Here is a 14,572-nt window from a genome sequence, read left to right as displayed (position 1 = left end):
GTTAGGTTGAAAATAAAAACATTCAAACAAAAATTCAAAAACTTTCTGTCGTTATAAAAAAATCTATAACTTACATTGAAATAAAATTTTTATTTACAATGTAAAATAATTAAATATTAACTGAAATTTTCGGCGATAAGGTACCGAAGAGCATTTAGTACAAATTGTGATGTATGATAGAGGGTAAGAAATTTTACAATTCATTTCTATTGAGTTTTATTTCTTCAAGCCATATTTAAACGTTTAAATGTTGCCTTTATAAAGTTAAAAATATTTATCACTTAAGATATAAGTACCAGAAACTATTACCTAGACTGTATGTAGAAAGTTCTAATCGGCATATCAATAAATCAAATTAAGCATACCCAAAATATAAAATACATTCGAAAAAAAATATCACTTAACACATGATAAAAACACGACATCAATAATATACTTTATATCACAGATAAATGTAATCTATCGTCAACAAGTCGAGTACTCTCAAAATCTATTTTGTAAAAAATAACATTTTGTTTATCCTAAACGTTACAAGGAAGGATTTAGATAAAAACGATGTTCCTATTCATTTTTCTCGGTGAGCAAGTGAGTAAATCCCTGCGTTCAGGTGAACCTCTTGGCCTCAGTCGTGATATTGCAATTTTAAAATCTACGGATCTTGTAGGTAGTCTTTCAAACGATGAACAAAAAGAAGATATAAACACGTACATTTATATATTAAACTTTTACACCACTTGTTTAAATTCTAATTGTCATTGAAATCATTTAAAAAATATTGCTAAACTACGAAAACGAACATTAATTTTTTTTATTGAGAATTTCAAATTAAAAGCAAAGCGTTACAAAACAGATAAGCATTATTAAACAATCTGCTACTCAAAGTATGAAGTGACACATCTAGGAATCATGTGTTATTATACGAAAGCATCGCATATGAAAGGATTTATTTTAATGGTAGTGAACTAAATGAAAGAACTGAGATATTCGATCGACTTTTTACGAAATGTTATATCGTTTAATACTTTATTAATTTTATTGATACTTTATTTACAGGTTCTTCTATCATGTGTTATTGCATTTCCAGTTGACGATGACGATAAGAGTTGTTAGTACATTTAAATTAATATTGGTATCGTATGTAAATCCCAAAATCCGATAGCTAGATTGTTTATATATTAGTCTACAAACGGTGTATCTTTAAAATCATGTAATATTTTTAAGTTATACCTTATCTCTTTGTAGTACAACTTAAAATTGGATTCGATTTGACACCTGGAACAAATGGATCACCCACACTTCGAATACGAGATTTTAAAGGTATGTCCTATTTTTTCATACATCTAATTATGTAATAACAAAATGTAAATGTATGTAAATGTAGATGTAAAATAATAAAAGGTCGCTTCCAATATTACTTTAATTATATATAGTAAATGTAATAAAAAGCTCTTTTAATTTATCGAATGCATAAATAAGATTATTTTGTCACGTTATCAGAAATATCCAATCTACGAAAATTAAACAGTGGAAAGAAAACGCCAAAAAGATCTGTAAGGGCGGAATACTCGAGTGAAAGTGAAAATAACAATGATGAAAAAGATGGTGGAAAAGAAAAAACAATTCCAGAATCTGACATGTCTGACGATGCCGAAACTTCAGGTATAACAATTAACAAAATACCTAATAAAAAACAAATGAATACATTTAAAGAGATCTAAGATTTTCGCGAGTATTCATTTAAATGAAACTAGTATTATTCGGATTTACTACGCGGATTTTATTATTTAAAAACTACATAATCCCGACGTTTCGGTTACTTTAACCTGCAAAGTAACCGAAACGTCGGGATTATGTAGTTTTTAAATAATAAAATCCGCGTAGTAAATCCGAATAATACTAGTTTCATTTAAATGAATACATTTAATTTAAAACGTTATTATTATTTTTGTAAAAATAATAATTTTTTATGATTTTATTTAGCTTCTGAAGACGACCGACGTCTGAGCACAAGAGGTTTAAATCCAGAAGATTTTGAACCTGAAGGTAAATTATGTTGGTGTTTAAAAAAGATTTTTAAACATTATTGAATGGCACGAAAAAGTCAATTACCTATCTTTATTTTTAAATTACAGACAATCCTAAAATCCATGGAAAGTATAAAGATGAAGAAGATTCAGAGTGATAAAGTCTTAAGTTTACTTCTTAATATATTGGCAATTGAAACTGGAAATTCTTATCTTTATTGACAGGTTTCTTTACATAACAATATAGATAAAAATACGGAAGATAATAGAAATTTTACATAGTTTTAAGCCAGAAATATAATTGTCTTAGAAAGTCTTATTTTATTGAATGTTTTAATAGTATCTATTCTATTAGATTTACTCTATCACTTATTGATGAAAATTAAACTACTAACAGAGTTAAATAAGTACCTGTAGACTATAATAGATCTAAGAACTTACGGATTAATTAGGCACCAATGCACTCCTCAAGTGGCAACGGTTCAAAACTTATAATTGAATCTCCAATTCGTAATTGAATAGTCACAAGCAAATGAATGCGGAATTGAAGCAGCCATTCTTGCCGAATATAAAACATTCAATGAATTCAAATCTATTTCTTTTTGTCAACCTACGTAATTACCATCCAATCTCAGTAAGCAGCTCGATATAAAAAAATACTTGATTTCATTGGGATATCTACTGTGTGGATGTAATTTAAAGTTTTGACTAAAAAACTATTTTGACTCTTCGTGTAGTTGATATCATGAGTCAGTATATATATTTTACTTTTCTTAAAAACTTATAACTAATATAAGAAATCCCGGAGTGCTTTAGGAAAGCAATTTTTGTCCTCATTCCCAAAAAAAGATCGAGTTACTGATCCGATAGATACTAGACCGATAGCCTCAACAAATACTATATCTAAAATCTTTTTCTCAGTTCTACAAACGAGAATAATACTCAGCAACAGGTATTTTAAGCCAAATCACCAGAAAGGGTTTTTTACCCGGGATTTCTGGATGCCTAGAACACAACACTTTTCTGTCGGAGAGTTTAAAAGATGCTAGGAAAAGCGAGAGGCAAATTACATTAGTTTGTTGGATATACTTAGAGAACGCGTTAAGTTTGATACTATATGAATTATTGCTTTTGGCGCTAAGATGGTACAACTTTCCAACTCTAGTTAGTGAAGGGTATGCTCGAGTCAGATTACTCAAAATTTTAATTTTTCTATAATAACTAAAGAAGGCTCTTCAAAGGATATCGTATAGGATGATATTCTATTGTTTTTCTCTAATATGACACGTATTTATTAAAATGTAATAATTTATCGGTAATCGGATCTGAATATTTATTTTTGAAAAGTATAAATTCTTTTAAAAAATTAAAATTTAGTTTTGCTAATTTTGATTCTACAGTAAGCAAGTTCAATGCTTATAAATAAAATTGTTCTCTTGGAGGTTACTTATTTTTTTATCAAACCTAGAATTTAAGTTCAAAACATGTGTCGGTAATTTAAAAATGTAAAATGTCAAGTTCAATTGTTGTCAAAGTCAAAAGTTTATTTACGATAGAAAATGTTTCACTTATAAAGATTCATTACTTTAAAAGAATTATCTTCGTTGTTATAAATTCCTTCTAATATTTGAAAGAAAACTAACAAAATCATGATTAGATAAAAATTACTGTACGTTAAATGTGGAAATGACAACTGTTTGTTTTGATCTGATAAGTCACAAAAAATATTTAAATAGTTACTAAATCTTTAAAAAATGGAAGGCGGTGAGTGGAGAAAAGACATAATAAATCAATTGCAATCACGAAACAAACGTGAAACCAGCACATTTCAGGACATCATAGCGTTTCGTAAGTAAAAACATAACCAAACAAATAAATATATTTGTATTTACATATTATTATAGTTTACAAGTACCATCACACAATAAATTCTAATTAAACACATGTAACAAGACGATCTAAACAAACAATTCATAGATTCTCACATGATAAGTAATAAAATCTGATAAGTTTTTATTGTCAAAGGATAGAAATAACTGTAAACTTAAAGAAAAATCAACACCAATATGGAGAAAATTGTATGCTTATATTATATTAATGTAATTACAGAAAGCAGACTCTTTGACAATGTTAGTACCCTGAAAAATGAAAATCTACAGTTGACATTGATGAATGAGAGAATGCGATATTCTAACAATGAGAGTGTTTCAAGTGGAGGTTAGTATATTGTGATTTGATTTTTGTAATGTTCCTTCAACATAAAAATATTTAACGAATTTATATTTTAAGCTTCTAATATATATAAAAAGACCTGTAACATAATTTGCATTACTTGTAATAACAAGTAACAAGATGGTTCGAGTTTAGCCTCACATATGTTTTTTTTATGTAAATTATGTCATGTGACAGGACTAGGATCTCGCAGAAATATTTTGTTTACTCAATACTCTATAATTATATATTAAAGTAACAGAATTATTTGTTTTGTATTTCTATTTTATTTGTTATGTATATGCAAGCACTAAAAAATATTAACTAGAGATCATAAGCAAGAAATCAACATATATCTTAATAAATTTGCAACTGACAGCTGAATGCAAAAAGAAAATTTCTATTCTAAATGGCTTGAATTTGACACTAGAAAAACTCATATTTTTATTATGATATAATTAACCATCTTTAAATATGCTCCACTTTTTATGTAAAAGATAAAAATAAATATTTCAGGAAATCCTTCATTTGAGAAAATACAAGCTATGGAACAAAGGATTCTAGCTCAACAGGAAGAATTGACTTCATTGCACAGAACAAGAGGTGAAAATGCACAGGAGATAATAAACCTTAATGCAAGGGTGCGGGAATTGGAAAAAAGTTTACAATCAAAGGATATACTGTAAGTTGAAACTAAAGTAAGCAAAGCAAAGCAAAGTAAGACATTACACTATCAATATTTTTCACATTCCAACTTTATATTTGTGATAAGTTTAAATATGTTAATGGCAGTCACATGATGATTAAATTTTTTTTAACATGTTGGATCTACTTAAATAAATATTCAACACATAAGACTTTATCTCACAAGGTTCAATAAAATCTTTTTGTCTGTTATAATTTTCAAAAATTAGTGCTATTGTTAAGCTTTAGTTAGTAAATTTGCAAATAAATGTCACTTCCATATCGCTATTTAGTAAAAATAAATATATTATCGCATGTTATTCAAATAGAATTTCAGAAAATATGGCACTAATAGCTTCACTACGAGCTGAAATACAGATGTATGATACAAATATGAATGAACTACAAGGCTTGAATCAAATGTTGAGAGACGAACATCAAGCACTGCAGATTGCATTTGCTTCGATAGAGGAAAAATTGAGGAAAGCTCAGGTAATTTAAAAAATATACTACACATGTTATTGTTAGTTTAATTAAAGTAAAACAATAGTAAGTATGAATGATATAAATATGTCTTTATCAAGCTCTTTAACACTTAAAATATAAATGTATGTTTATTTTTAAATTCTAACATTCTTTCACATCATATGTATGAAAAAATGGGTATTTATTTGACCTTCAACATCCTCTCATAAGTTTATGAATAATTAATGTGTTATATAATATCTTTTAGGATATATACTATTACTTATTATGTATTTATGAGAAATATTAGTTTTGAGATATTCGTAAAATGTATATATCTTATATATCCTATTATCATAGTCTCTAATTCACTAAACAAAACGTATGAAAATATAACAATAATTATATTAATATTAATAATTAACTTGAAATAATAGTTGTTTTAAACCTAAGAGCGTAGACCTATTTCTAAGGATAGGTTATGACAAATCATCTATAAAATGTGTTGCTACGCGAGATAAAAATATCGTTGGGATCACGGAACGGTATTGTTTATTTTGGAGATGTTCGCGGCATTATAATGTATGTTTAGGATAACAAAAGCTTCGGATCGAGATGAGCTATATCAGATATGTTATGAGCTCCTACGTTTATATTTGACACAATTGGCACCCAATACAGCGCACTCTAGTTCGCGTCTCACTCACTAAAACATAACGTACTAAAACAGAGACTATTTCACTGGAACTTCAATTTTTATAGCATCACTCAATCGTGGCATCCTGCCAAATTCATATTCAGCATGATTAAATTTTTGATCTGTTATTGTTTAAAGTATGCAATATGAAAAAAAGACCAAATATATAGATATATATATAAAATTGCGTTTTCAATTTATATATTACTATAGGAATTATTTGACCTAAACTTCGAACAATGTGTTGTACACAATTACATGATTACCGAACTTGTAATTTATAAATGACAAAAACGACATGCAAATTGATATACGTATTATCTTAATGTATAGTTTTTATTACACTATGCTTTTAACAAATGAACATTATTTCAATAACAATTCTATCAGCCTGTATAAAATACACTTTATGATCCTCATGTGATTATCGCTATACGTTTATGTATGTCTTATGACATTAGATGGTCCAGTCGAAAATATATCATCGGGGTGTTTGCGTTTCCACAAAATTTGACTTTTAATATAAATGTGTTACCATTGTTTTGGAAAATGCTTAAAAAGGTTCTGCGAATAGTAAATAATAAATATACATAATAATTTAAATAAAAGGCATTTCATAGTGTTTATTGAATTTTTGCAGGATGAAAACCGTTCGCTCGTCGAGAGACTTATTAAGTACAAAGCCAAAGATGCCGATAAAATGAATGAAGAGAACGAACATTTCCTAAAGTAAGAAATATTAAATATAACTTAATTTGAATAGTTTTAATAATGCTCATATATTGATATGAATATAGCAAAAAAGATTTTGCATGGTTTTAAGTAAATTTTTGAAAAAAGAATCCACATATTTGTGTTTTAAATAGACATGGTCTTAAAGTATGGCTTTCTAGTTTGTAAACATTAATCGGTTGGGGTTAAGGTGTTTGTATTAATGACTTCAAACGAATGTAAGTTTCGCAATTAGTACTATTTGCACCTATTTTTGTGATATTACCTCGGACAACACACATTTAAATGTCTGGCTATTTAGTGAATGTTACTGCACCGCACTATAGTGTATTGCATTAGTTAAATGACCACAGATAAAGAAAATGTTTTATATTACACAGCTATATCATTATTTTTTTTATAATAAAAGCTTAGGTAAGATATGTTCGTATGCGCAGTTGCTTGCATATGTCCAAGATTTTGTTTGCTGCCTTTTTTTTTAATTTTCTCAACAGGTCAAACAACCCTACTGCGTTTTTCATCAACACGTTTGGTAGAGTTAGTTTCGGGTGAGTGTGACATAATGAGCTCTCTGGTATGAAGGCATTGTGGCGTTAAAAGACATTTACTTCTTCATTATGGCCCATATATGTCTTAATTGCACTCTGAAACTGACTCATTACAATTTCTATTACATATCATTGTTTTGATATACATTTTTGAACTGTTTGCTTTATTTCTCTTGTTTTTTTTTTATTTTAAGTTTTTTTTTTCTGTTATTGTAATAGCGATATGGATTTGTCTATTATTAACATTGAATACAATCTAAAGGCAGTTTTTGACACATTGTAATGACAGGTTTGGTGTGGTCTAATGGTTATGAATCCTTACTAATTATCATAAAAATATGGTGTAAAAGGTTTTTATTATAATATAAAATTAGTCCTTTAAAACAGGGTAAAATGTAAAAAGGACAGGAGTTGTGTGGTGGGCTTTAAATAACATAGAAATGTAAATGACAAATACCCATATTGGAATATTATATTAATTCTAAACTGGTACAGTAATCATTTTTACTCAACAAGTTTTGTATTTCGACTTCACACTTACAAAATAAGTATTTCATTGGTTTCACCATATAAAGATAACATTGGTATTTATAGATGACTTTTTTTTTCTCTTAACTATTGATGTGAAAGCAAACAACACAAAAAATAATACAATAATCTTTTTTAATTGTAATTATATAAAAAAGCAACCAATATATTATACATATATAATTAATCTTATGTATATATATGCATTTATACAGATTATAAAATGTCAGACATGTGTCAAAAATTTGCTGTTTAGTTTGTTATTTTTGATATATATGTAAAACATAATTGTAAAATTTTTTTTTATTATCTTAGAATGGGTACCATTTCGTAATATAATATATACATATCTTATATGCAAAATTTGGATTGTATAGTTTATTTTTATATATTGTTTTGTACAAAATTTTTGAGAAGTTACTTGTTAAAGCATATAATGCATATCTATGAAGCGGTAACTGTCAGATTTACGTGATATGTACATAATTTTTGGATATTGTGAGAGTTAAACACTATCATTGTAAAAAAATTGTATGGTGACTTTTTAACTCTAAATTATAAGTGGCACCTTTAAGTCCTCATTAATTACTTAACTCATTGAATTGGTTTGGTTTGTTATTGAGTTTGAACATATAAGCCTCATATAGTATTGGTTATCGTTAATTTTAATTTTGCTATTCGCATGGTACATCCCCACTGCATGGCATGCATGTGCAGTGCACGTTAACCACATAGTATAAAGAGGTGAGCTAACAATGTAAACAGATGTATAATAAAGGTGATGAAGAAAGAAGGTTATGGAATTCGGAGGGTAATGGCATGTACATAAGCTTCGTTGGAGACAAAAAAAAGGTTTCATATGTTTTGCATTCTAAATTTAAATATAATCATTTTATTTTTCAGAAAAAAAAGTGACAAAGTTCGCAAAGAGTTAGAAGAAGCGGCTAGAGAAGGTTGCAGTCGGGGTAGTGACGGTTCGGGCGGTAGCGTTGATGACAAGATAATGGATTCAATGCCATACTACGCAACCACTTTACCCACTAAAGTTTTATCAAGTTTTGTAAGTACAATACTTACTGATTATTCTATTTTTAAAAAATTCTACATCTGTAAGTCGCTCTTTAATATTAAGCTTAGTATTATAAAAGATTATATATACTATAAAATTCATTAAAATCTGCTATGCAGTTCTTGGACACCAAAAAAAAAAAAATAACAAAGATAAATTCATAGAAAGTTTAGTGTCGTATTAATAGGTATAATTATTATTTTTTTATTAAAGAATTGGACTAACAGAGTGCACTGTTATTGACTTAGAAATGGAAATCTATTGTCAGCTTAAAAAAGAATTTAGTGTGAACTTATTTTTACTTCTTTTCATCTACATCGTTAGAATAAAAAAACATCAATAAAAAAAAATTGGCGTAATTGAAAATGCATAATTAATTTGCTTGAATATAAATACATTTTTATGTAATTTTTTTTTCACGGATTAATTCTAAAGTTTAATCTATACTAATATTATAAGGAGTGTGTTTATTTTATGTATTATTGAACTAAGTTAATCACCCAAAACCAATATCTCGAATATATATATATATATATATATATATAAATGCCTACCTTAATGCCATTTATAAATGATTAATTGCAAATTATAATGAGATCTAAGACTTTCGTAAGTATTTATTTGAATAAAAAAAATACTTGCGGATGTACTACGCTTTATTTTATTATTTTAAAAGTAGTTTAAAATATGTACATAGATATTCCCGACGTTTAGGTTACTTTGAATCAACCGTGATCACGAGCAGAGGACACAAAAATGTCATTTTTATTTAAGTTGCAAATTGATTTTATTTCGTTACAAAGTGCACACCTGTTGAAAGGTTAATGTTTATAACTTAAAGCAATCTTGGTAAATGACATTAAATAATTTTTTCGAGAGAAAAAGGCTTTGAAATGAGTTTATTGACACAACTTAAAAAATACTGCATGTTATATACAATTAACACAATATATTACTTTGATATTATTTTTTTTTAAACTCAGGTTTTATTCAACATAATCGCCGACCAGGTAGACTAAAGCGTAAACATTATTTTTTTAATGCATAGTATATATGACATAGTAATTAACTTTTGAAAAATAATCGTATATAATATTGCAGATATATTTTAATTGTATCCGTCTTAGTCGATAGTCATCGAGCTAATAAAATATAGTATTGGCTAGACATTCTTTAGAAAACTGGTTAATAACCTTTGTTAATATATATAGGAGTGTATTATATATATATATATATATATATATATATATATAAGACAGATTTAAACGTTTGACTCCTACTTACAAACAAGCAATAATAAATACTTTCAGTATAAAGGATTTTATGAAATAAAAAGATTTTTAAAATAGGATAGGAAATAAAATCGTCTGCTTTGTAGAGGCTATAAGTTTTTCGTGTAGAAAATAGAAAAAAAAAATTGTAACGTTACGATAACACAAATTCTACATAAAATCGTCTCGATGGCCTTAAAGCCTGTTACCCTTTGCGTAACAAAAAAGTGCAACGTGAATGGAACAGTTAGTTAAGAACCAGTTAGTCTCGGGATGTAAGGGTTTTTTAGTTTTACTTTTGTGTCGTGATAGCCGGGTAGGTCGACGTTATTCATAAGTCGCTTGAATGAGATCAATCGCGAGGTCTTCGACCGACATGGAAATAAATATATACCCTTAGTTTATTATTAATTTGATTGGTTCCTACTACACGATACAAAAAAAATCAATTAGTTAAGATTTAACTTTATTTTTGGTATTTTTGTGTAATGCTAATTTTTATCCAATTAATATCTACAATGGACTATCTCATTATGATCTTTTAAAGTATTAGACGCTTTCGAAAACAAAGTCTAGTATACATAAAAGGCACAAAAAAGTGCCATATTTTAAAGATAAGATAACCTTATGATAATAAAGTTTTTTTGTAACTATCTCATATTTTCTTGACATATGTTTAGTGCGTTAAAATTTCAATATCAAATAAGTTTTAAATTTCCCTTTATATAGTTTCCCTAGATACTTGAATAGTTGTCAGATATGCAGAAAGATTGTTACACGCTCTGTGAGGCAATGTGACGGAGCTTAAGAATTTTAACATTATTGAGTAAATGATTTCATTTAAGGTTGAACTGTTATATAATTCTATTTAACTAATGGTATGCATTTATTTTTTATAGTTATATTGAGATAAATCTTTTGTCACTAATATATAAATAGTTCTTATTAGGAAAGTTATGGTATGTATAGGAATTTTTCTATACTATAATTTTCTTCCTAACTATTATTTAGTAAAGTGGAGTAAGCGTTTTGTTTAGCTACTTACTTTTTTGCCGTCGAGCTTCGAAGGCATACATTCGCTCACAGGTACTTAATTCTTATTAATAAGCGGCGTCTAGTTTGTCTAGAAATACAGGTACACATTAGTGTTCAACGTCTAGTAAAACAATTAACTGTTTACCGTCTTGACTCATAGACTATAAATAAAATATCATTTGATGATAATCATACATTAAGTTTTTATTACAGTAACTTGTGTAAGCATTAAGCCGCTTTATAATTTTATTTAATTTACGACACAAATGCTAACGAAATAACAATGTGTAAAATATAAAAAAACAAATAAACAAAAGTGTGAGTTTAATGTAACCTAAAAATATATTTATTAAAATTTTATTGACGATGTTCATGTTGAACATAATTTACGAGGCGCGATATTTAAATAGATTTTTATTTTATTTAGCGGGCAATTTTACGTGTATGTTTTGACATTAACGATCACAAGCGCATTTCTAATTTAGGGCCCATATAACTTATTTTATAAGCAAGATTTTTTTTTTGTTTGTCTTAGCTTTAAATTCGCTTGAAATTTACACTTATGTAACCAGTACTCACTTATTTCAAGAATTTATGAAATAATTCTCATGACTGTTTGATGCACCTTTGAATAAATTTTTCATATAACTAGATATAGCCGAATGAATATAAACAATTTATTTGCAATTCAGTATTAGAAAAGACATGTTTGATAATAATCTTTACGAATTGAAGCTTTATATATGTGCGTTAAAGATACGCCAGTGTGTGTGACATTTATTTTAATAATTTAGTACATTTGTTATTAATACATTTTATAAAAAAATGTCCTTTATATAAAAACTTCTTACATACTATGTTTTTTTCCAAAATTCCATTTTCATCAATTCGCTCAACTCTTTTAAAAAAGGATACAAAGTTATCGCTTTATTTATTGTAATGTATGTGGGAGGTTTTTTAGTATGATCTCTTTTAAATTCCCAAGATTCTGATGTATGATATGACGTGATGAGGCCTGATGTAATGTGATTGATTGTGATGACGTGATATAAGTTAGCGTTTCACCCAGGACGCTCACGACGGCGAGGTGAATGCCGTCAAATGGAGTCCTACTGACCGCTTAGTGGCGACCGGTGGAGCGGATAGGAAAGTTAAATTATGGGATGTCTCTAAAAGTAAGTACAATCCGCAGATGTAAGGACACGTGTATCGATTTTTCAATGTCAAGTAGCGAAGATCGCGGATGTATGATTGCTAATATTTATTGTACAGAGGTTTTATATAACCATAAATTGTTTGCATGTTTATGTATCGGTTTCTAGTATAATGCTAATGCGTTATAACATTCATATATTTGTTGTAATTCGGTTGTATATATAAAAGATTTTATTCATAGCCGATGAATATGATTTTTTAAGATAACTATCTATAAATTTTGATGGTACAACAATAGTACCTTCATTCATTTGAGAATTTTAATGCTGATCATTTATTTGTTTTTACAATCTTTATAAATAAATTGACGTTTATTTTATTGGGTTTGTAGACGATTTACGTTGAATGTTGTGTAAGTAAGTGGTCTTGTGATGATTCTAGTGGGTCTGGTAGAAAACAAGGGTGCGTTGGTGGGTTCGAATGCTGGTGTGATGTCTGTTGACTTTGATGCCACCGGCGTCTACATAGTTGGGGCCTCGAACGACTTCGCGAGTCGCGTGTGGACTGTCGGGGACCAACGGCTAAGGGTGAGTTGTTTACATGTCAAATATATAATAATTATATATAAATTTTAATTTATTTATATTTTGAATACTATTTAAAAGTTTTTTACGAACGTAATTGAAATTGAAATAATAACTTTTGGGCCTATCTAATCATAAGTTGAAATTATTTTATCGGTTGAAGGGAAGCGGTTATAAACTGAAAAAAATAATCTACATATTGGATTTGATATGAACTTGTAATAAAACACTAAGACGTACATCAAAACCAAAAAGTTGTACATATAAATCATTTATTATATCATTCATCATATTATAATATTCGCATAAAACTCCTTCCTACCCGCTTCAAAGGTGACATTTTAATTGAAATTTTCGATTCGTAAAATACTAATCTTATGAAATGCGTCACTTAATCAAAATTACATTTATATATTTTTTCTTTTTGGAATTTTAACAAGCCAAAACAAATTCTGATTTATTTATATACAAAACGTTTTCTGCGTCACTTGACAGTATTAAATGAGGGTTGTCTGTAAATTTAATAAATGTGGTTTTCGATATAACATTTCGGTATATTAAAAATATTACTTAATAATGTGACAATAAATTCTATATGAAACATAACACCAAAATCAATAACGATTTGTATGTTGAGACTTATGACGAACTTACTTGTGCCCGGGACTCCGCCCATGTATTATAGCATATATATATAGGGCGTCATAATTATATCTATGTGTTTTCTCTGAGACTTTATATATGTATATTATTAAACAAATTTATACCGTATCAGCGAGTCAAACGACTACGTACAGATTATTCGGTTATAATCGGGTAAATTCGGGTATAAGAATCTATACACACACCTACACGCACACACACACACAAACATATATATATATAGTATGTGTACAGATTCTATACATGACCACAAACTACCCTAAGCGGTTTATGAGTTAGTTCGTGATCATTTACCTTGGTTCCGAGAATCCACTAGTTTTTATTGCTAGTACTGAGACATACTGCTCTCCCAAGACGTCCCATTAACACAGAGGTTATGAATAAAGTAAAGATAATGTAAATATTATTCCGATAAAAAAATCGTGAAATGACAAAGGATTATTTTTTCATTTAAGTCGCATAAGGATATGAAGTTGTCATCAAATATGAACCTTTTGTATTATTTTAATTAAAATACATTTAAATTATAGAAAATGTTGAGTGTTAGATCATTATATTCCTATATTAAATCCTCCCAAGCGAACAAAGTCGGTTTCAAATGATAGGATTTCAATCATTCGCAACAATGAATAAATAAATTTTAAACAGCATTGGAGACCATTCGTCAATGTGGATAGCGAATCAAGCAAATAACTATAATATAAGTTTGACGGATAGTTCTGTGAGGGAATCATGGGTACTCAACCTACCTGTTTGATACCTGTTCCACAAATAAGGAAATGTCAGTCTGATGCTGGCTAATGATGACCCTGTTGAATAGCTGTGATATATGAATACTTATTAATCCATATACTTTCTCATCTTGAATCAACAAGTAGATTTCGATATAATTTCTACCATTTTTCA

General features: G+C 28.2%; 2 protein-coding genes across 7 annotated transcripts in view; both read left to right on the top strand.

Annotated features, from left to right (window-relative positions):
• Nucleotides 1–846: 846 nt before the first annotated feature.
• On the top strand, nt 847–2,348 carry LOC116769054 (uncharacterized). The gene is made up of 6 exons (XM_032660031.2): nt 847–954; nt 1,054–1,105; nt 1,243–1,317; nt 1,498–1,659; nt 1,981–2,043; nt 2,133–2,348. Exons 1-6 carry the CDS (start codon nt 907–909, stop codon nt 2,180–2,182), a joined length of 450 nt encoding a protein of 149 aa, XP_032515922.1. The 5' UTR covers nt 847–906; the 3' UTR covers nt 2,183–2,348.
• Nucleotides 2,349–3,566: 1,218 nt separating this feature from the next.
• Nucleotides 3,567–14,572, top strand: part of LOC116768883 (autophagy-related protein 16) — a 104,259-nt gene continuing 93,253 nt past the window's right edge. For 5 of the 6 annotated variants that reach the window (XR_004353412.2, XR_009753751.1, XR_009753752.1 and 2 more), the window contains exons 1-9: nt 3,567–3,872; nt 4,134–4,241; nt 4,752–4,917; nt 5,249–5,411; nt 6,722–6,810; nt 7,308–7,361; nt 8,793–8,949; nt 12,334–12,439; nt 12,861–13,006. Coding sequence is in view for 3 of the 6 variants with exons in the window: in XM_032659750.2 (XP_032515641.1) it covers nt 3,779–3,872; nt 4,134–4,241; nt 4,752–4,917; nt 5,249–5,411; nt 6,722–6,810; nt 7,308–7,361; nt 8,793–8,949; nt 12,334–12,439; nt 12,861–13,006 (1,083 nt within the window). In the remaining 3 variants the exon portion in view is untranslated. The remainder of the gene's footprint in view (nt 3,873–4,133; nt 4,242–4,751; nt 4,918–5,248; nt 5,412–6,721; nt 6,811–7,307; nt 7,362–8,792; nt 8,950–12,333; nt 12,440–12,860; nt 13,007–14,572) is intronic. The other variant, XM_032659751.2, reaches the window with a different exon arrangement.

This window comes from Danaus plexippus, chromosome 5, assembly GCF_018135715.1.
Source record: "Danaus plexippus chromosome 5, MEX_DaPlex, whole genome shotgun sequence".
NCBI lineage: Eukaryota > Metazoa > Arthropoda > Insecta > Lepidoptera > Nymphalidae > Danaus > Danaus plexippus.
Note: the sequence above shows the minus strand (reverse complement) of the source record. Positions and strands in the feature narration are given on the sequence as shown.